The sequence below is a fragment of the Pseudophryne corroboree genome, chromosome 2 (genome assembly GCF_028390025.1).
Source record: "Pseudophryne corroboree isolate aPseCor3 chromosome 2, aPseCor3.hap2, whole genome shotgun sequence".
Taxonomy (NCBI): domain Eukaryota; kingdom Metazoa; phylum Chordata; class Amphibia; order Anura; family Myobatrachidae; genus Pseudophryne; species Pseudophryne corroboree.
This window is the reverse complement of record NC_086445.1, coordinates 521859584-521883379: the sequence shown is the minus strand read 5'-3', so window position 1 is coordinate 521883379 and position 23796 is coordinate 521859584. Positions and strand designations below refer to the sequence as shown.

The 23796-nt window shown below is 45.1% G+C and overlaps 1 protein-coding gene across 1 annotated transcript in view; it reads right to left on the bottom strand.

Moving 5' to 3' along the window:
* The window catches only part of MTFR1L (mitochondrial fission regulator 1 like), a 44227-nt gene extending 38226 nt beyond the window's left edge, over positions 1-6001 (bottom strand). Inside the window, exon 1 of the mRNA XM_063954178.1 lies at positions 5691-6001. Coding sequence (XP_063810248.1) covers positions 5691-5786 — 96 coding nt within the window. The 5' untranslated portion in view covers positions 5787-6001. The remainder of the gene's footprint in view (positions 1-5690) is intronic.
* Between the last annotated feature and the right edge of the window lie 17795 nt (positions 6002-23796).

Genomic DNA, 23796 nt, shown 5'->3' with positions numbered 1-23796 from the left:
GCCTGTGTAATCTAGTATTTTACAAGACTCACTGACTGAAAATCTCAAAAACCTAATGCTCTCAACCATTGCTTCTGTTCTTCTAAATAACACTATCTACTTTGTAATTACTTCCATTTCCTTTTAATTCCCTAAAATGGCCATTCTGTAGTGCCACTGCTTTTAGTAGAGCTGCTTTCAATGTTTGGTTTATTTCTGGTCATTATTTTCACATACACCTTTTATATAATATTCTTCTGATCACATCTAACGTACTGCACTAAAGCCATGGTTCCTAGATCCACTCCCATACCAATCCACTCTGCTGGCTCTTACACCTCCCCCATTTCCCAATCATACCCCACCCCCCGCACTTGCAACCCAGCCGACCTGATCCACATTTCTCCTATTCCATCCCTCCCCCTTTCCTGTGCGCTCTGGAATGCCAGATCAATCTGCAACAAACTAACCACTATCTCCCACTCTTAACATTCTCGCCATCACTAAAACCTGGCTCTCCTCCTCTGACTCCACCTCCCCTGCTGCCCTATCGTACAGGGGCTTCTTCGCCCACTCTGTCAGGCCCGAAGACCGCCAAGGTGGTGGAGTGGGAATCCTACTCTCTCCAAACTAAACTGCACCTTTCGCATCATCCCACCCAAACCCTCCCTCACTTTCTCCACTTTTGAGGTCCACTCTATCTGCCTCTTCTCTCCCATTCACCTCCAGGTGGCATCATCTACCGCACCCCCCCTCCCCCAGCTGCTCCTCCCCATTCCTCGACAACTTTGCTGCCTGGCTACCCCAATTCCTCTCCTCGACCATCCCCTCTATCATCCTTGGTGACAAACATTCCTATTGACATTGGTAAACTAGCATCTACTAATCTTCTTGCCCACTCTCCTTTGGCCTCTCTCATTGGACCTCTACCCCCACTCACCATCTTGGCCACTCCCTTGACCTTGTCTTCACCCACCGGTGTGATCCTCCTGACTTCTCCAGCTCTCCTCTTCCCCTCTCTGGCCACCATCTACTCTCTTTTAGCCTCTCATCTCCTCCCCATACCCCGAACCACCGTCACCAGACGCAATCTCTGATCTTTTAACACCACTGTCCTGTCCTCCCTCGATATTCTCCTATCGCCTCTATCCACCAAGGCCTGCCCCATCCAGGCGGCCTCCTTCTATAACTCCACCCTCACCTCTGCACTTCATTCTGTTGCTCCTGTCTCCTCTGTTCCCCTCCGCCGTTCTAAACCCCAACCCTGGCACTCCAAACAGACCAGATTCCTCCAAAAATGCCCTCGCACTGCCGAGCGCCTCTGGAGGAAATCTCGCTCTCTAGGAGCGAGATTTACCAGAGAGCGAGAAATAGACAAAGAAATAGACTCCCACATCCTATCCTCTTCCCCCCTCTACCTGCCCCCTGGACCACCTCCCCTCCCATCTCCTCCGCTCCCACTCCCCCACTGCCTGCTCCCACTTTGCTCACCTCTTCAACCTATCACTCTCTACCGGCATCTTTCCCTCACCATTCAAACATAGTAATTGAGGTTGAATAGAAGCAAATTGCCCAACGTGTCCAACCTGTATTAAGTTGTGATGATTCTATATACCGATGAATAATGTTTTAGGACTATAACTCATGTTACCCCCGAATTAACCACTTTGATATTTTAAATATTATAACCTTGGATATAATTTTCATTCAGAAATGTATCCATTCCTTTTTTTAAATCCAATTACAGATTCCGCCATTACCACCTTCCCTGGCAGGGAATTCCACATTCTAATTGCCCTAACAGTGACGAAACCTTTCCTCCATTGCATTCGGAACTTTCTCTCCTTCAGCCGCAGCGAGTGCCCACGTGTCCTAAACTGTGTTCATTTAATAAATAATTCCTCTGATAACTCTTAAGCCTATTATCAATGAATACCCCAAAATCTTTTTCCAACTCTGTTTCCCCTAGGCGTTCCCCATTTAATATGTAGGTTGCGAGTTTGTTTTTAGTCCCAAAATGCATAACCTTGCATTTGTCTGTATTGAACCTAATTTTCCATTTAGACGCCCAGAGTTCAAGTTTAGATAGATCAATCTGCAAGGACTCCACATCCAATTCTGAATTACCTTACACAGTTTAGTATCATCTGCAAAGATTGACACTGTGCTTTCCAGGCCTCTTTCTAGGTCATTGATAAATATTTTGAACAGTAGTGGTCCAAGTACGGACCCTTGTGGTATTCCGCAGACTACTGGGGACCAGGTTGAGGACTTCCCGTTGACCACTACTCGCTATACCCTGCTATCCAACCAGTGGCTTATCCATGTGCAAATAGTTTTTCCTAGGCCAAGCTCCTTTAATTTGATCATCAGTCTCCTGTGCGGAACTGTATCGAAGGCTTTTGCAAAATCTAGGAAGATCACATCCACTGCTTTTCCTTGATCAAGATTATTGCTCACTTCCTCGTAGAAGCTCTTGTCTCACCTATTCTCAAAAAAACAACAACCTTGACCCTTCCTCACCCGCTAGTTACCACCCAATCTCTCTGCTCCCATATACCTCCAAACTACTTGAGCGGCTGGTATTTAGCAGTCTCACCAGCTATCTCTCTGACCACTCCATCCTTGATCCTCTTCAATCTGGCTTTCGGCCACTCCACTGAAACTGCCCTGGTCAAAGTCACCAACAACCTGCTTTTGGCCAAATCCAGAGGTAATTTCTCTTTGCTCATCCTCCTGGATCTCTCTGTGGTCTTCAACACTGTTGATCATCCTCTCCTCCTCCACACCCTCCAGTCAATTGGCCTCTCTAGCACTGTCCTTGCCTGGTTCACCTCTTACTTTGCTAACTGCCGATTCTCAGTGTCTGCCTCTGGCTCCACCTCACCCCCTTCCAACCTCCCTGTTGGGGTTCCCCTTCTCTTCTCCATCTACACCTCGTCCCTGGGTGCGCTTATAAGCTCCTTTGGCCTCTGGTGCTACCTCTATGCGGATGATACACATCTATACCTCTTCTCACCTGATCTCTGTCCCTCTGTACTTTCTCGGGTATCCAGCTGCCTCTCTGCCATCGCCTCTAGGTGTCTGACCGCCCCCTGAAGCTCATCTTGGACAAAACCGAACTCATCATCTTTCCCACATCCAGAGTCTCTACCCCTCAATATGTCTATCACTGTTAACACTATCATCTTCCCCAACTCCGCTGCCTGGGCGTCACTCTTAACTCCTCCCTCTACTTCACCCCCCACATCCAATCTCTGGCTCAATCCTGCCGAGTCCAGCTATGCAACATCGCTCACATCAGGCCATTCCTCTCTCGGAGTGCGACTAAAATTATCCACTCAATAGTCATCTCACAGCTCGACTATTACAACATTCTCTTGAGTGGCCTACTACTCTCCCATCTTGCTCCACTCCAGACTCTGCAGCTAGACTTATCTTCCTCTCCCGCCGCTCCACATCTGCCACTCCCCTTCGACAAAACATACACTGGCTCCCATTCCCTCACAGAATCCTCTTCAAACTCCTTACCCTCACATACAAGACCCTCTCTAATTCCACTGCATCATACATACTCCCACCCGCCCACTATGGTTGGCCAATGGCCGTCGCCTCTCGTCTACCCTGGTCACTACATCCCATGGTGCAAATCCAAGATTTTGCCGGTGCTGCCCCTCTTCACTGGAACAAGCTCCCTTGATCTATTAAACTCTCCCCGACCTTACAAAGCTTCAAACGGGCACTGAAAACTCAGTCTTGAGGCCGCTCTCCCGTCCTCATGCCTTCGCCATCTCTGCCTCGCTTACTTCCTGCCACCAGGCCACCTTTCGCTTGCTTGCATCTCATGTCACCTGTCTATCTCCCTCTTCCTCTAGAGTGTAAGCTCCTTGGAGCAGGGCCCTCTTTCCTCCTGTTCTCACAGCCCTCTTCTCTTGCACTTCAATTACAGCTTTATCCTACTCAGTGACTGTCTACACCCACATTTCCTCTCATTCCATCCATATCTTCTAATGGCTGCCCATCCCTAGTAGTATGCCGATTACTCCTTGGCTTCCTTACATCTCAGCTGTGTGCTGAGAACTGTGGTGCTAATTGTTACCTGTGCTCCATTTTCTGTGATGTTAAGTTCTGTATACCCTGTATTGTTCTAATGCGTGTTGTATGTACAGTGCTACAAAACACTTGTGGCGCCTTATAAATAAATTGTAATAATAATCTAGTAGTACTGTATCTCACTTTATCAATGTTTTGTTTCACTTTGCTAATATAACTTCATGTAGTTTGGCAGAGATGTGAGTGGGCTACCATCCAGCATTTACCAGCATGATGACCTCTGTGTGACAAATATTTCTAGGACATCATGAGCTGAGCTAGAGGAAAAACACCCAGTTCATAGACAATAAAGTATACATTTGAGGGCAATATTATAAAATGTCATTAGTAAAACTGTTCTTTGTAGCTTACAAATTGCTCCAATAACAGTAATTTATATTTTATAATCTATAGATTACACACTTGTCAGCAGGGCCCTCTAACCTCTCTGTAGATGTAATTTCCCAGGGACGGACTGGGTCCGTGAAACAGCCCTGGCACATCAATGTGCATGCGAGCTTGACAAAGGGGGTCCACAGGTCAGGGGGACCTGGCCTAACGGCACACCCAATCTATCTGTATACCAGCAATGGGTGGCAGGGTGAAATGATGGGTGGCTGAGCAGATAGCCGAGAGACTGCTCTGTGTAGCCGAACCAGCACATCCGGCATTTGCCAGAATTCCACATAGCCAGTCTGGCCCTTTTGGGGCCCCATTTAACAATGGGACGTAACCTCATTATCACTCACTAAATAAAGTCTTCCAGGCATTGGTGAGTCACCGCTGGGTGAAAGTATCATGTTTAGACTGGCCGTCGCACGTGCGTAATGACACAATAGCTCATCGCTGGGCGGAAGATGACGCCGATGAGGGGGACCCCGCTAGACCTTGCCAGAGGGTAGATGCTAGAATCAAGTGGGCTTAGGGACCTTTTCCGTCAGGGGGAGGAGCTATGCCAGCGGGATAGTTCCTCTACTATCCACGCCACCATTACCTTTAGTAATCAGGTGGCGAGCGAAGTGGAGCGAGCCACCGAGCCCGAAGCGTGGCGAGCGAAGCGAGCCCGCGAGGATACTTTTCGGGTACCCTGTTCGCCCGTAGCTCCTCCCCTAGTGACGTCAGAAGGTCCCTTCTCCCACTCCTATATAGAATCAACCCTTGCCGGAGGTGCAAGTAATATTAAATACCAACAGCATATTCATTACTATCACTGGGATACTAAACGGAATATGCTGCTGGTAATAAGCATCATTATTAAACAGAACCAATGCTTTATTTATATTTTGTTCTCAGTTGCGCAACACAACAGAATATGTTGGCGCTATATAAATAAAGGAGTAATAGTATTCATACCTACAGACCTACTAGTGTATCGCAGAATCAGAACCACACAGAAGACTAGAATATATTATTTACTGGTTATAGATAATCACGTAAAGCCATAAGTGATTTATGATGATAAGCGCCAGACTCGGCACAGTGTGTCACAGCAGTACAATAGCTATGGGCCTGGCCGCTGCTGCTCCGTTATACATGGCGTCCTGGGAATGGCGTGTGTTACTCAGTCAGGTACATGCAGCCATATGATGGGAGACACAGGCTCCCCAGCCGCCCCTCACCTTGGGTCTCTTCCGCCTGCAACTCCTCCGCCCATCAGCGCTGTCGGGGGTCCCGCAGGCCTCGTCCCCATCACAGCCCGTATCCAACGAGGCCATGGTGTGGAGGGATGATCCAACCGTGCCGGGGACACAGCGACCTCACCGAACACAGACAGCCCTGGCCCTGCAGCTCCGTTATACTGGCAGCAGTTACACACACACAATGGAGGCCTCCGGGAGGGAGTACAGTCCCCACCACTCACAGGCCGGGAACTCACAGCACCGCCAATGGCAGCAGCAGGCTGAGAGAGGATACCAAACACCGGGCAGGGCTGGGACTTTACGTCGTAGCCAATTATGGTCAAAAGGGGAGTGCATGTGTGCAGTGTGCGTAGCAAGCTGCTGGGGGTAAGGTACTGTATGTCACTGCTGCTAGGACGCTACCCTGCTGCTAGTGTGACATTGAGACACATTGGAGAGCAAACACAGAGATCTCCAGTGGTGGAGTATATATCTATATTTATATGCATCTATATAAATATGAACAAAAAAAATGTTATATATACAGTGCATCTGGAAAGTATTCACAGCGCTTCACCTTTTCCACATTTTGTTATGTTACAGCCAGAGCCGGTGCTAGGGTGTTTGGCGTCCCCCAGCAATCTATAAATTTGCGCCATCTGATACTTTACAAAGGGATAGCGTACGTCAAAAAAGGGGTGTGGTTTCACAAGAGAGGGGCGTGACCACACAATAGTACCCCCATTTAAAACGCCCCAGTAGTGGCGCTGCTTACACATAGCTCCCCCAGTAGTAGCGCCGCTTACACATAACGACCCCACTAGTAGCGCAGTTTACACATAACATCCCAGTAGTAGCACAGCTTACACATAACGACCCAGTTGCATATCCTCCAACTGTACCTTTTTGTCAGGTACAGTACTTATTTTTAATGATCTGTACGATTTTTGTCTCTCTAAATTTCCATTGAAAGTATAAGGAAAGACACGTGGCCACGCCCCCTGTTCAAATTTGTATGTGTAAAATGTTGGCGGGTATGCAGTGATATTTTTGTAAAAAAAATAGGTTCATGAACTCCTGGGAGTGGGCAGCAGTAGATGGGGCTGTGAGTAATGTGGGCGGAGCTACAGTGGACGGGGCCCCATTGTAAGAATAAATTATTTCCTTTTTGAACAATAAAGAAGAAGGGGTGTGGCCTCGGTGCAAGGGATGTGTCCACACTGCAAGGGGTGTGGTCTTGTAGTGTGGCCACTTCCTTTATACCCAAGTTAAACACTACCTTATACCCCAGTTTTGCAACCTGCACGCCCAGAAAACACCACAGGAAAAAAAAATCCTGCTTCATGCCCCTTACATTATTTGTCATTTTTCCTCCTTTTAGTAATGCCCATTACACAATGACACACACTGTAATGCCTAGTACATATTATGCCATACACCATAATACCCTTTACACAATACACACCGTAATGGTATGGGTCTCCTGCTCGTTGCCAGGGGTTTCCTGCTCATTGCCAGCGATTTCCTACTTATTGCCAGAGGTCTCATGTTCGTTGCCAGGGGTTTTATGCTCTGGGTTCCATGCTCATTGCCAGGGGTTTCCTGCTCAGGGTATCATGCTCGTTTCCAGGGGTTTCATGGGAGAAGATGCAGACCAGCGGCACCAGCGTTCCTGGCACTTCCCGGTAGCGATATGTGCGCCTTCACTGACAGATGCTAGAGGTCAAATATGACCTCTATCATCTGTCTCCTGCTATACGACGGCCATTTTTAGAGAGACCTTTTTTTACACGCTGCAGAAGGGTGTTCCCACACCCGTCCACCTGGAAAAAAATAAATAAACCTTTGCTGGCAGTGCCGGTGATGTCATTTTTCAGAAGACCTCCAGGAGCGGCATTCTGGTGCTTTCTGGAATGAAAAATAGCCCTGCTATACCCCTGTAGGCCAGTCCAACCCTGCCTATCTCCTGATGCAGTCCAACCCTGCCTATCTCCTGGGGTTGCAGAGGTGAGGAGCTTACTTTCAAAGTTACAGATATAGGGGGTAATTCCAAGTTGATCGCAGCAGGAATTTTGTTAGCAGTTGGGCAAAACCATGTGCACTGCAGGGGAGGCAGATATAACATGTGTAGACTGTAGAGAGAGTTAGATTTGGGTGGGTTATTTTGTTTCTGTGCAGGGTAAATACTGGCTGCTTTATTTTTACACTGCAAATTAGATTGCAGATTGAACACACTACACCCAAATCTAACTCTCTCTGCACATGTTAAATCTGCCTCCCCTGCAGTGCACATGGTTTTGCCCAACTGATAACAAAATTCCTGCTGCGATCAACTTGGAATTACCCCCATAGTCAGAGCCGGCCCTTACCAATATGATGCCCTAGGCAAGATTTTGGCTGGTACCCCCTAGCACCACCGCTGGTTCCGCCTCTGACCTTGCACCTCTTTCCCAGCACCATCACCCCTCACCCATAGCAGTCTTAATTTTGGTGTTTGTTCCCCCTATATTTTAAATAGGAAAAGTTTGCACATTTGGCGCACAGCCCAAAAAGGGGTGTGTTTTTGCTGGCAAGGGGCATGGCCACACAATAGTAACCCCAATTCCATTTATGCCACACAGTACTGCAACTTCATTCACATTTGATCATGCGATAGTGTTCATAATCATATTACATCCCACAGTAGTATCACTTTACCTTATAAACGTTACTACTCACAGTAGAGCCCTGTTTTCACATTACATCACACCCTATTGCTCTTTATTCACATTAGATGACACAGTAGTGCCCTTTCTATATGCAACGTCACATAGTAGGGCACCTTATACACATAATGCCACACAATAGTAATGCATTTATACACATAATTCCACACAGTAATGCCCCTTACACATATGAGACAAATTATTAATGTCCTTATAAACATAATGCGCCTTACACATTATGACAACCTTTATTAATGCCCTTTTACACATAATGTCCCTTACACATAAGCCGCACATTATTAATGCCCTTATACACATGATGACACACATAATGCCCCCTATAGATTTGCTGCACATTATTAGTGCCCCTATACACATAATGACACACATGCAGTAGTACCCTTTTACATAAATGCCGCACATTATTAATGCCCTTATATACATAATGACACGCATAGTGCCCCTTACACATTATTAATGCATTTTTACATGACACACATAATGCTCCTTACACATATTCCGAACACTACTGCACAACCAACCCACTCACATGCACACAGCAATCACACTGCCACTAACACTGTGACCTCTGCCTCTGCTTGGATACAGATGTGTCCTCATAAATATTGTCTCAATGCTAACATCTGGCACCTTTTTTTTTAATGAAAATGTATCTTATTTGCATTGCTCTGTGGCTAGGATGCACAAGCAGCTTCTACTGTTTAAAATGGTATGCATCATGCCTATATACTGTGTGAGACTGTGGCTGTATCTGCATATGAAATGCTACACACAGAATATAGGCATGCTGCATATCATTTTAATCAGCAGAAGCTGCTGATGCCCCTAGGCATATCAAATGCCCTAGGCAATTGCCTAGTTTGCCTATGCCTATGGCCGGTTCTGCCCATAGTGCCAGCTCTGGTCCCAACCTGCAATCCCATGGTCCACAGTCCCACCAGTCTTGCTGAAAGAGAAACAAATATATATACACTGCTCAAAAAAATAAAGGGAACACTAAAATAACACATCCTAGATCTGAATTAATGAAATATTCTTATTAAATACTTTGTTCTTTACATAGTTGAATGTGCTGACAACAAAATCACACAAAAATGATCAATGGAAATCAAATTTATTAACCCATGGAGGTCTGGATTTGGAGTCACACTCAAAATGAAAGTGGAAAAACACACTACAGGCTGATCCAACTTTGATGTAATGTCCTTAAAACAAGTCAAAATGAGGCTCAGTAGTGTGTGTGGCCTCCACGTGCCTGTATGACCTCCCTACAACGCCTGGGCATGCTCCTGATGAGGTGGCGGATGGTCTCCTGAGGGATCTCCTCCCAGACCTGGACTAAAGCATCTGCTAACTCCTGGAAAGTCTGTGGTGCAAAGTGGCGTTGGTGGATGGAGCGAGACATGATGTCCCAGATGTGCTCAATTGGATTCAGGTCTGGGGAACGGGCGGACCAGTCCATAGCATCAATGCCTTCGTCTTGCAGGAACTGCTGACACACTCCAGCCACATGAGGTCTAGCATTGTCTTGCATTAGGAGGAACCCAGGGCCAACCGCACCAGCATATGGTCTCACAAGGGGTCTGAGGATCTCATCTCGGTACCTAATGGCAGTCAGGCTACCTCTGGCGAGCCCATGGAGGGCTGTGCGGCCCCCCCAAAGAAATGCCACCCCACACCATTACTGACCCACTGCCAAACCGGTCATGCTGGAGGATGTTGCAGGCAGCAGAACGTTCTCCTTGGCGTCTCCAGACTCTGTCATGTCTGTCACATGTGCTCAGTGAGAACCTGCTTTCATCTGTGAAGAGCACAGGGCGCCAGTGGCGAATTTGCCAATCTTGATGTTCTCTGGCAAATTCCAAACGTCCTGCACGGTGTTGGGCTGTAAGCACAACCCCTACCTGTGGACGTTGGGCCCTCTTACCACCCTCATGGAGTCTGTTTCTGATCGTTTGAGTAGACACATGCACATTTGTGGCTTGCTGGAGGTCATTTTGCAGGGCTCTGGCAGTGCTCCTCCTGTTCCTCCTTGCACAAAGGCGGAGGTAGCGGTCCTGCTGCTGGGTTGTTGCCCTCCTACGGCCTCCTCCACGTCTCCTTATGTGCTGGCCTGTCTCCTGGTAGCACCTCCATGCTCTGGACACTACGCTGACAGACACAGCAAATAGATTGTAAGCTTGCGAGCAGGGCCTTCCTACCTCTATGTCTGTCTGTTTTTACCCAGTTTTGTTCTATTACTGTTGTTCTAATTGTAAAGCGCAACGGAATATGCTGCGCTATATAAGAAACTGTTAATAAATAAATAAACCTTCTTGCCACAGCTCGCATTGATGTGCCATCCTGGATGAGCTGCACAACCTGAGCCACTTGTGTGGGATGTAGGGAGGTCATACAGGCATATGGAGGCCACACACACTACTGAGCCTCATTTTGACTTTACATCAAAGTTGGATCAGCCTGTAGTGTGTTTTTCCAGTTTAATTTTGAGTGTGACTACAAATCCAGACCTCCATGGGTTAATAAATTTGATTTCCATTGATAATTTTTGTGTGATTTTGTTGTCAGCACATTCAACTATGTAAAGAACAAAGTATTTAATAAGAGTATTTCATTCATTCAGATCTAGGATGTGTTATTTTAGTGTTCCCTTTATTTTTTTGAGCAGTGTATATACTAGCTGTTCTACCCGTTCTTCGCATGAGAGTTTCTGTTTTTCACAGTTGTAAATATCAGTGTTAAAAATTTGGTAAATCTATAGAGATGTAATTCTGAGATGTCTTAATGTAAGTTAATATTAATCCATGGTTCTTGGAGTTACCTGAGGAGCACTCGTAGCAGATACGGTAAAAAGTGAAAGGACCATTTTTGTAGTTTATTAAAGTAAGAGAATAAGTGATGAGTCAGTCAGGCAGTGAGTGAGTGAGTGAGTGAGTGAGTGAGTGAGTGAGTGAGGGCTTTCGTATTTCTATACTGTAGATAATTATATATATATATATATATATATATATATATATAATGTACACTGTGTATGTTTAAACAGCCATGTTTTATAATGTGTGATTCTCACTTGCTTTGATGAGATAAATAAGCAGATAAGGTAGCCCTGCTATAACGGACTGTTCCCGACAATGGGCCTAATTCAGACCTGATCGCAACAGCAACATTTTTTTCTAATGGCCAAAACCATGGGGCTAATTCAGACCTGATTGCTAGGCTACGTTTTCGTACAGTGGGCGATCAGGTTAAAACTGTGCATGCGTATGCACCGCAATGCGCAGGTGCATTGCACGGATACAGAGCAGATCGCCGCTCAGCGATGGGTTTGTGCAAAGGATCCGTTCGCACGGGCGTTCGCAAGGAGATTGACAGGAAGAAGGTGTTTCTGGGTGGCAACTGACCGTTTTCTGGGAGTGTTTGGAAAAACGCTGGCGTGTCCAAGCGTTTGCAGGTAGGGTTCCTGACGTCAATTCCGGTCCCGGACAGGCTGAAGTGTTCGCAGCAGCTGGGTAAGTTCTGGGCAACTCAGAGACTGCACAAAATCTGTTTGTACAGCTCTGCTACACATGCGTTCGCACACTTGCAAAGCGAAAATACACTCCCCTATGGGCGGCGACTATGCGAACACAGGACTGCAAAAAAAAACCCTAGCGAGCAAACAGGTCTGAATCAGGCCCTATGTGCTGTGCAGGTGGGGCAGATATAACGTGCAGAGAGAGTTAGATTTGGGTGGGGTGTGTTCAAACTGAAATCTAAATTGCAGTATAAAAGTACAGCAGCCAGTATTTACCCTGCACAGAATTAAAATAACCCATCTAAATCTAAATATCTCTGCAAATGTTATATCTGCCCCACCTGCAGTGCACATGGTTTTGCCCATTAGAGAAAGATGTTTCTGCTGCGATCAGGTCTGAATTAGGCCCATTGTCCATGCATCCAGCAACAATGACTTAGGGTATGTACACACGGTGAGATTTTTGACTGCGATTTTGACTATTAGCCAAAATTCGCAAGGAAAGTTAGTGCAGATTGCAAGGTGAAAGTCACTTTGCGATCCCGATGCGCGGTCCAGCGAAGTCGGTATCGCAAGCCTAGATAGACTGTGCAGGCAAGTCAATTTTGACTAGTATAAAAATATAGTAAAAATTGACACTTAGCCAAAATCGCACAGAGCCAGTATCGCAAGCACAGTCATCTAGGCGTGATACCGACCACAGCCCCTATCGCATAGTGAGAATCGGGCATAGCTGAAATCTCACCGTGTGTACACACCTTAAGTTTTCCATTTGTATTAAAAACAAGTGAAATACTTTTGCAATAATCACATCAGTAACATTATTAAAGAAACACTTTGGCATTAATACTTATGTGATTATCACAAAAGGAAGAAATGTCTGCCATTATGTGTAACTTAAGGCCCATACACACTGGGCGATTTTGAGCTGAAAGCAGGTCACTTTTGGTGTCTTGAGCTGCTTTCAGCTCACAGCCACCCAGTGTGTATGCACAAGCGATGAGCACTGATGTGCGCTCCCGCTTCATCGCTGGCGGCCGCCATTCATCTACTGGTATTACCAGTAGATGAACGGCGGGATGAGCGGCTTTCCATAGCGTCCTGCTATGGAAAGCCGCTCACCCCCGCTGACATCGCTGGGCAGGGGGAAAACGCTCAGTGTGTATGCACTGAGCGCTTTTTAGCCCAGCGATGTCAGCGATCATCGCTGTGCATAGACGCTGGGCAAAAATGCCCGGTGTTTATGCACCTTTAGAGGCATTCCAGACTTAAGGTGCATACACACCAGAGGCGTCACCGGGTGTGGTGACACCCGGTGCACACCCTTGATACCCCAGAGCAACAGTGGCGCGTTCGCTGCAAAAGGGGGCGTGGCTGCACATAAAGGGGGTGCAGCCTCACGAGGTCATCACTCCTGAGGCGTGCCCAGCATCTCCGGTGATGCTGGGCTGTACTAGGCTGCCCCCGGAGACTGTCTCCCAGTGCTGTCGGCTCCTCTTCTATGACAGGAGCAGGGTGCTGTAGCAGAGTTTCACACTGCAGCACCTGGCTCCTGTCATTGCGGAGGAGCCCACAGTTTTGTTTCACCCCTGCCAGGCGTCACACCCAGGTGCGGGCCGCACCCCCCTTGTGACGCCACTGATACACACTAGGTTATTTTGAGCTCAAAATCGCTCATTTTTAGCGAGTTTGAGCTCAAAGTCGCCTAGTGTGTATGACACATGACGAGCGATGATGCACACTCCCACATCGGGCCTAATTCTGAGTTGATCGCAGCAGGAGTTTTGGCCCTCATTCCGAGTTGTTCGCTCGCTAGCTGCTTTTAGCAGCTTTGCACACGCTAAGCCGCCGCCTACTGGGAGTGAATCTTAGCTTAGCAGAATTGCGAACGAAAGATTCGCATAATTGCGAATAGAAATTTCTTTGCAGTTTCTGTGTAGAAAAAGAAAAAGAAGGAAAGAGCTGTACTATCGGTGCACGTGAGGAGGATTAGATCTGGTTCTCACATCCACCTGTATTAATTTAAAATTTAACTTTTATTAATATATGCTTAAGATTAGTGCAAAAATGGTTACACACAAACTAGGAGTATAGGCGAAACATAGAGGTTAAAATATGACATAGACAAAACATAAAAGTGCAATAAGATATAATAAAGGTGATTTAAAGATTAAAAAATGTGTCCGCGTGTTCACTCTTATGTCTAAGTAAATATAATATATTAATTCTTGATTATATCATTGATTGTTTTATTTGTCCAGTCAATAAACGATTTCTGAAAGGGGCATTAAAAGATGTAAATGAGACAAATGTAGGTGATATAGTGTCGATTGTATGACACTCTGTTCAAATGCTTAGGTGTATATATTGTTGTTATCCCAAGAAGGGGAACACCTTCTTTATTAGGGACTTATGACACCTTAAGACTGTTCAGAATCAGCATAAATGTACTGACAGGTCAAATATGAACAAAATATTATTTAACGTGTGACACCCTGTTACAATGTTCAGGTGTTGGCAGTATATAATACTCTGTTTTAGTGTTCAGTATACATGTTATCTTTATCCGTAAAGGGAAAAACACCTTCTATATTAGGGACTGATGACACCTTGAAGCTGTTCAGATTCAATTCAAATATGCTGAGATGCAGTCAAGTAGAATTTAGATAATATATTGTTAGGTGAATGACATACTGTTATGATGTCCATATATTCTCACTGTTCATACAATTATGGTATTAAAGTGTACACACTATTATTATCCCTAGAAGGAAAACACCTTCTTTATCTGGGACTGGTGACACCTTTAAATTATTCAGAATCAATTCATATATATTGGAACATTCATCATAGTGTATTATCAGGTTGAATATGGGTAACACAATATCATATATTTGATCTATTGTGACATTCTGGTGTACACACTATTACTGTCCCTAGAAGAAAGGCACCTTCATTATTAAGGACTGGTGACACCTCCCCAATACTCAATTTGCTCCCTTATCGGGTTCCTGATTATCTACAGTGTAGTTGTATCTAGTAGCAGATGAATATAAAATAATCAGTTCAGCTATTATGATGTTCGTAGTGTTTCTACCATTGCAGGGAAAAACACCTCCATTATTAAACGACAATGATATCTTCCTGAATAGTTGTATATATTGAACCAATAGATTATATGTCACCACCCAACATTTCACTAAGTTACCATGCAGTAAGTTTATTGTGGCTTATATAGACCACATGACTGCAGTGTATATTTTCTGAATTGATTAGACTGTTGATGTTGAAAAAAGAATTATCTTTATATTCAACTTAACTGTGTCCTAAAGGCCCATACACCTTAGACGATGTTGCTCTGTGAGCGACATCGTCTAACGTTTCCCCCTCCCGGGTCGGCCGTTCGGCGGCCGCCTGTACGCACTGAGCGATATGACCGCTCATATCGCTCAGTGACGTCACGCCCCCGCCAGCCCTGCATGAAGGTCGTGGACGACAGTCCACATCCTTCATGCATGCCCTACCAACAGCGACGATCGTCGCAGACCCGCGTGGCCGCGCATCGGTCGTCGCTGGCGGCATACACACTTAACGATAAAATGAGCGACGTCGCTCAAGGAGGGGGAAAATAAGCGACGTCGCTCATTATATCGTTAAGTGTGTATGGACCTTACGTGTTTTTATTTATTTATTACAGAGTGTAGTCTGAAACATTTATTACAGTTGTCACTGATAGCTTATATCACAGGTGTCTCATAACATTCCTAGATTTATCTTATATGAGTATAATATATCTTTTCTCAACTCAATATAATTGCCTGTTATTCCTTGTATCGTTTCAGACACTCTATTAACTAGTGCAGTGTTGCTGGTTATCTCACCGAGTCATTACCTATTGAGTAAGACCACAGTTCTTAATAGTTAATGATCATCTATCAGCTGCTTTGCACTAGTACTATTAAGGAAAGAATTATCCCTGCATTCAGTTTAATTGTATCCTGAATGTTTCTGTGTGTTTATTGCAGAGTATAATCTGAAACATTTGTTGCAATTATCACTGCTGAATTGTATCACTGATGTCTCATAACATTCCTAAGTTCATCATATAAGAATACAATGTATCTTTTCTCAACTCCACATAATTGCTTCTTATTCCTTTTATTGTTTCAGAGAATCTGTTAGCTAGTGCGGTGCTGCTTGTTATCTCACTGCTTATCTATTAAGTGAATCTACAGTTCTCTATACTTAATAGTCATCTACCAGCTGCTTTACACTAATACTGTTAACCAACACTGCACTTGGTATAAGTTAGAACTGACTAGACATTTATCTTAATATAAAACATAGACATTGAGCCACGCGGACACACGCTGCCCACACGCGTGTTCCGCCGTTACTCTGACAGCTTCGTCAGGGCTGAACCAGTTTCTGAGTAGCTCGGGACGTACTCTGCCACTGCGATCAGTTCAGTCAGTTTCGTTCCTGGTTTGACGTCACAAACACACCCAGCGTTCGCCCAGACACTCCCCCGTTTCTCCAGCCACTCCCGCGTTTTTCCCAGAAACGGCAGCGTTTTTCAGCACACACCCATAAAACGGCCAGTTTCCGCCCAGAAACACCCACTTCCTGTCAATCACACTCCGATCACCAGAACGATGAAAATTCCTTGTTATGCCGTGAGTAAAATACCTAACTTTTGAGTAAAATAACTAAGCGCGTGCGCTCTGCGAACATTGCGCGTGCGCTCTGCGAACATTGCGCATGCGCAGTAAGCGACTAATCGCAATATAGCGAAACTCGGCAACGAGCGAACAACTCGGAATGAGGGCCTTTGTTAGCAATTGGGCAAAACCATGTGCACTGCAGGGGGGGGGCAGATATAACATTTGCAGAGAGAGTTAGATTTGGGTGGGTTATTTTGTTTCTGTGCAGGGTAAATACTGGCTGCTTTATTTTTACACTGCAATTTAGATTTCAGTTTAAACACACCCCACCCAAATCTCTCTCTCTCTGCACATGTTATAACTGCCCCCCCCTGCAGTGCACATAGTTTTGGCCAACTGCTAGCAAAATTCCTGCTGCGATCAACTCAGAATTAGGCCCATCATCGCTAGCGAGGTGGTCCGTCGTCTAGTTTGTCCATAATGTTTTGTGAAAAACGCTCATTTTTCATCCATCATCATTCAGTGTGTACGGTGCAAGTGATGATGGATGAACAACGAACATTTTTCACTGCACTGGTAAATGCATTGAGATAAAATGGCCCCTGCACCCACCCTTGGAAAATTAACCCAGCCCATTATGTAAATAGCCTTTCTAATGAGGAAAATAGCTGGGTGTGTATGCACTACTTTGCTGAAAGATATATCTTTCAGAGACTGTGTCAAAATCTTTTGAAATAAAAATCTCCTAGTGTGTATGCACCTAATTCAGTAAGGATTGCAGATTCCCGTGAACTAGCTTCTGTGAAACGTACATTGGGGAACGTGGACACGATCACGGAGGACGTGCACACGTGACCGTCAGAGCTGGACTTGCAGAGTCACTTTAATCCTCACCGAGTGTCTGTTGGATTGGAAACAGCAAGTGGGGAGGACAAATATCGAGCATTGCTACAGTGCACGGGTGGTCATTCCGAGTTGTTCGCTCGTTGCCGATTTTCGCTATATTGCGATTAGTCACTTACTGCGCATGCGCAAGGTTCGCAGAGCGCATGCGCTTAGTTATTTTACACAAAAGTTAGGTATTTTACTCACGGCATAACGAGGAATTTTTATCGTTCTGGTGATCCTACTGTGATTGACAGGAAGTGGGTGTTTCTGGGCGGAAACTGGCCGTTTTCTGGGAGTGTGTGAAAAAACGCTGGCGTTTCTGGGAAAAACGCACGAGTGTCTGAAGAAACGGGGGAGTGTCTGGGTGAACGCTGGGTGTGTTTGTGACGTCAAACCAGGAAAGAAACTGACTGAACTGATCGCAATGGCTGAGTAAGTCTGGAGCTACTCAGAAACTGCTAAGAAATTTCTATTCGCAATTGTGCTAATCTTTCGTTCGCACTTCTGCTAAGCTAAGATACACTCCCAGAGGGCGGCGGCTTAGCGTGTGCAATGCTGCTAAAAGCAGCTAGCGAGCGAACAACTCGGAATGAGGGCCACTGTACGGTAATAAGTAACAATTGTGCTTAACAGCTGAAGGGCTAATTTATGAATTTATGTATGCAATACCTATCCGTTATCTGTAGCATAAACAACAAGTGACACTACATACTGGTTCTAATAATGAGTAAGGACGATTACCAGCAATCTAAGCCATTTAAAAAAAAAAAAGCTCTTAAGTAATGCGAGGACATTGGCTTGGATCTTGTTAAGAAAACCGAGTGTCTGTTGAAAAAAGTACAGACTGCATTTTTTGCTCCATCTTGATTGAGTTGTATGCTCTCAGCTATTTACTATAGTGACTACTGCCAAAATTTTTGTTACAGAGAATCTCAGTATAACAGCTCACACAGTTACAGTATGAAATTGAAAAAGCTATGTGTCATTTGATTATATAAATCACTATAATAGTGGCTACAGATATTCCTGATCTAGTAAAAAGGTATATAAAAGGCAGAATGTATCTCGTTTGTATGACGGAATAAGGGTTGAACAACTAGGGGAATCCTCCCACTTATTACTACAAACATATTTTTGTATAAATGTAATTATCATATGTTATTGAAACCTCTATGTGTGTTTACTTTGTTTCTCTGTGCTTCATACATGAAAATATAGCACTTTTGGATGAGTATAAGGGACCAGTTCCTTGCGCTGTGAATTTTCCATATCAAGGACAATCTGTTTGCTACCATAGCACTGATATGTCTTCTTTTTCTTCGTTCAAGCTGTAAGACGGAGCCATACCCTTTTTCATTCCCCGTGCAATACCATATGGCACGATGAGAGAACAGCAGAAGAGTAAGGACACCATAGTCCCAGCTTCTACTAAGATCATACTATCACATTCATACCAGAAATGGTTACCTCAATAGCAGCGAGACACTGTTGCGTTGTGCCTCCATTTGGGAATAGAGGTCAACATCCACACTATCTCTTATGTGAATAGACCATTAAGATAGACGCAATGATTTAAACCCTTTGTATACCCTGACAATTAGGTAATTTATAGGTGAATGACGGTCATTAAAAAAATAGTGAGCACAGCAACTGTCAGGTGAATGACGATTACTTAACACTCTTTGAGCATACTCCAATAGAAATCCTCCTTCTTCAGGGATGTCAATTTGATACATTCTCCTTTTTCTTGAGCCTACTCTCTCCTCTGCAATAGTGGTACCTTACTTTTGATGGTTAAGGGAAACCTACTACCATACCACACTGTATGTGCCCAATCTCATCCAATCTTGGAAGCAATAGTGTCAGGCTGGCAAGTACCTGGCTGGGCGACCACCTGGGATTACTAGGTGCTGTAAGTTCCCCACTATACCATTTCAGAAAAAGGACCACCTTGCACATATTTTTCTGCATTTATGCAATGAAGGTATCACAATTTATTTCATATTTTCACAGAAAGTTAGCCTAATCAATCTTTTTACCTTTTGGACTTTTTCTGTCTTTATATTAAGAATATAATAATAAATAATAATAAAAGTTTTGTTTTAATATACACCCATTAACCCTCTGTCTCTGAGTTCGAGTGCTCCCAACCAAGGTTACTTCTTTTTTTTTCAGATTCTGCTTTTTAGCAGAATTTGAAATCTTTGCAATTGCATGCTGGGGAGCCGCCCATCGCAGGACAAGGCTGCCCAGCAAGCTACCCACCGCAATTACAGCGTGGTCGCAGAAACTGTGGAGTCCCGCCGACATTATTGACGACACGTAGCCGGTCCAAAAGCGCCACCGCCATGCCCCCCTTTCCCTGCCACCCTGCAAACACCTTTGCCTGTCAATCGGTCAGAGGTGTTCGTAGTTAATACTTGCTGACCGCATTAACTGTGAGTGCATTCGCAGGAAGGGACCTGCGCATATGCACGGTGGTCCCATTGCCTAAACTTTGGTCACATCTACCTGAATTAGGCAGTAGTATCAAATGCAGACTTATATGGATATGTTAACTCGCTATTCTTCTCGGAACTGCTTCCCTCCACTTCAACTTTGGTCCTTACAATTGACGATATTCAGATTGTTTATATAGGCTACATTGGGTGTGATAGGTAATCCCAATGCTCAGGATGCTGGCGGTCACATGACCGACTGCGGCATCCTGGTTTTTAAAAAGGGTGACAGGAGACGGGTAATTCATTTACGCCTCCCCTGGCCCTTACCATAACCCACCTTTGTTGATGTCTAGGGTTAAGATAGCGAGGGGTGGCAGCTACGGCTAAGACTCTGGTGGGGTAGCGGTTTCACCCCCTTGGGCCTTTAACGTAACCCTCACCCCAATACTTGCCTTCGGGATGCCAGCTGTCGGGGTTCTAGCGCCGGGATTTCGAGTGGTGTCGGGATTCCTGCATCGCATCCCGCTCCATTATCTATCTGATTATATGCAGCTAATGTGTAGTATCGCTGGGATTCCCAAACCTGATTTATTGTAAACAGGAATTATACATTGGTTGCCTCACAAGAAGCTGGTCTTATCCTTTTAAAATCATGGAACATATAAATAAACATTATCTCTACAGTTGGAAATTTATAGTTTTGTCCTATTATTTGTTGTTTAGGTTTTGTATCTTAATGTTTTTGTTTTTTTTTAGTTTTTTTCAGTATTAATGTTTGTTAACTTTAGGTAGTGGTTAAAAGCTCCAGTGTGTTTCAATTTTCTCTACACTTTGGGGCCTTTGATATTCCCCGCTACACACCTGTTACTACAACTGTTATTATGCCATATTCCAATTATCCTTCGATTTCAGCTTCAATTATCCATGCTAATTACAGTGAGCTTGTAGCAGTACCCAGGGAAATTCAGTTGCAGCCGTGATAAGCCTGTAAGCTACACGTCAGGGAGGGTCAAGCAGAATGCTCTTTTAAGTTGGGCTTTCTGCCCTTATCGTGGGTGCCGCAAACACATTGGGCCTAATTCAGAGTTGCTCGCAAGCAAATTTGTTAACAGTTGGGCAAAACCATGTGCATTGCAGGGGGAGCAGATATAACATGTGCAGAGAGAGTTAGATTTGGGTGGGGTGTGTTCAAACTGAAATCTATATTGGAGTGTAAAAATAAAGCAGCCAGTATTTACCCTGCACAGAAACAATATAACCCCCCCCCCAATCTAACTCTCTGCAAATGTTATATCTGGCCCCCCTGCAGTGCACATGGTTTTGCCCAACTGCTAACAAATTTGCTGTTGTGATCAACTCTGAATTACTCCCATTATCCAATAGCTCTGGGTAAATATCACGGAATCTATAGGTTAATGTGTGTTAACCACTGATGTACCACACAAGGAAAAGGACTTGAAATAAAATAGCTCCAGGCATAAGAGTCAGAGGCCACAAGCACTTTTCCTAGCCCAGCTACTTGAATCTGGCCCTAAATGTTATTTGTATTGTACATTACATGTGCATTTCTCTTGCACTCCTATATAATATTTTGTTTTTGTATTTTAAATATCATTGTTTCTCATGCTACCTTTTGTTCAAATATTTTGATATAGCTATTTCTATTGTGTCTTTACTTTCTGCCCCCCTTTTTTTTACGTTTATTTAGGTGTTCAGGGTATCTCGCTATTAAATGCGCTTCCCTCCCCAAATTTGTGAGGAGAGTGCCGAGGGTCTTGCAGAACTGATTGACCAAACTGAAGGTCTTCAGAGGCCAAAGTATCAAACTTGTAGAACTTAGCAAACGTGTTCGAACCTCACCAAGTAGCTGCTTGGCAGAGCTGTAAAGCCGAGACACCCTGGGCGGCCTCCCAGGAAGAACCAACCGACCTAGTAGAGTGGGCCTGTACAGATCTTGGAACTGGCAATCCTGCCTTAGAATAAGCATGCTGGATAGTAAGCCTGATCCAGTGAGCAATAGATTGGGATCATAGAGAACAAACAACGAGTCTGATTTTGTGTGACGAGCTGTCCGCTTCACATAGATCTTCAAAGCCCGCACAACATCCAAGGACTTTGAAGTAGCAGAGGTGTCGGTAACCACTGGAGCCACAATAAATTGGTTGATATGAAACGCAGACACGACCTCAGGAAGAAATTGTTGACGAGTTCTGAGTTCAGCTCTATCTTCATGAAATATCAAATAGGGGCTTTTGTGAGACAACGCCCCCAACTCCGACACACGTCTTGCTGAGGCCAAGGCCATCAGTGTGACGTTCTTCCATGTAAGAAATTTTACGTCAACCTCCTGTAAAGGCTTAAACCATTCCAACTGTAGGAACTGCAACACCACGCTGAGATCCCAAGGTGCCATAGGAGGCACAAAGAGCGGTTGGATGTGCAGAACCCCCATCAAAAATATCAACCGCAGCGAGAGAAGCCAATTGTTTCTGGAAGAAAATAGAAAAAGCAGAAATCTGGACTTTTATGGAGCCCAAACGTAGGCCCACATCCACACCTGACTGCAGAAAAAGCAGAAAACGTCCCAGTTGAAATTCCACCATAGGAAATTTCCTGTTCTCACACCAAGAGACATTTTTTCCAAATACGGTAGTAATGTTTAGCCGGTACCCCCTTTCTGGCTTGAATCAAGGTTGGAATAACCCTGCCCGGGATCCCTTTCCGGGCTAGAATTTGACGCTCAACTTCCATGCCGTCAAACTTAGCCATGGTAAGTCTTGATAGACGAACGGCCCCTGTTGTAGAAGATCCTCGCGAAGAGGTAGCGGCCACGGATCCTCTAAGAGCATCTCCAGTAGATCCGCGTACCAGGCCCTTCTTGGCCAGTCCGGAGCAATGAGATCTTTTCCCCTTTTATTCTTTTGAGAATTCTCGGGATCAATGGAAGTGCTGGAAACACGTACACCATCTGGTAGACCCATGGAGTCACCAGAGCGTCCACCGCCACTGCCTGTGGGTCTCTCGAACTGGAACAATACCGCTTGAGCTTCTTGTTGAGACGAGAGGCCATCATGTCGAATTGTGGAATTCCCCACCGATGTGTCAAGCACCTGAACACCTCCAGATGACGGCCCCACTCCCCTGGGTGGAGGTCGTGTCTGCTGAGGAAGTCTGCTTCCCAGTTGTCTACTCCCAGAATGAAGATTGCCGACAATGCCACAGCGTGTCTTTCTGCCCAGAGGAGAATCCTTGTTACCTCTGACATTGCTGCTCTGCTCTTTGTTCCGCCCTGTCGGTTTATGTACGTTACCACCGTCACAATGTCCGATTGAACCGGAATGGCGTGATCTTGAAGATGTGATGCCTGTAAAGGGCGTTGTATATGGGTCTTAGTTCCAGAATGTTCATTGGAAGAATGGTTTCCTGACTTGACCATTTTCCTTGAAACTGTTCCCCTTGGGTGACTGCTCCCCACCCTCTAAGGCGTGTGTCTGTGGTTAACAGAATCCAATTTTGAAACCCAAACCTTCGGCCCTCGGTCAAGTGAGAAGTCTGAAGCCACCACAGAAGAGAAATCCTGGCCTTTGGTGACAGACGTATCCTCTGGTGCATGTGAAGATGCGATCCGGACCATTTGTTCAACAGATCCAGCTGGAAGGGCCTTGCGTGCAAACTTTCCATACTGCAGTGCCTCATAAGAGGCTACCATCTTCCCCAGAAGGCGAATGCATAGATGCACCAATATCCGGGTTGGTTTTAGAACATCCCGCACCAATTGACTGGATTACCAATGCCTTTTCTAATGGAATGAATACCTTCTGTGTCCAGTATCATCCCCAGGAATGGAAGCCTCCGTGTTAGTTCCAGGTGAGA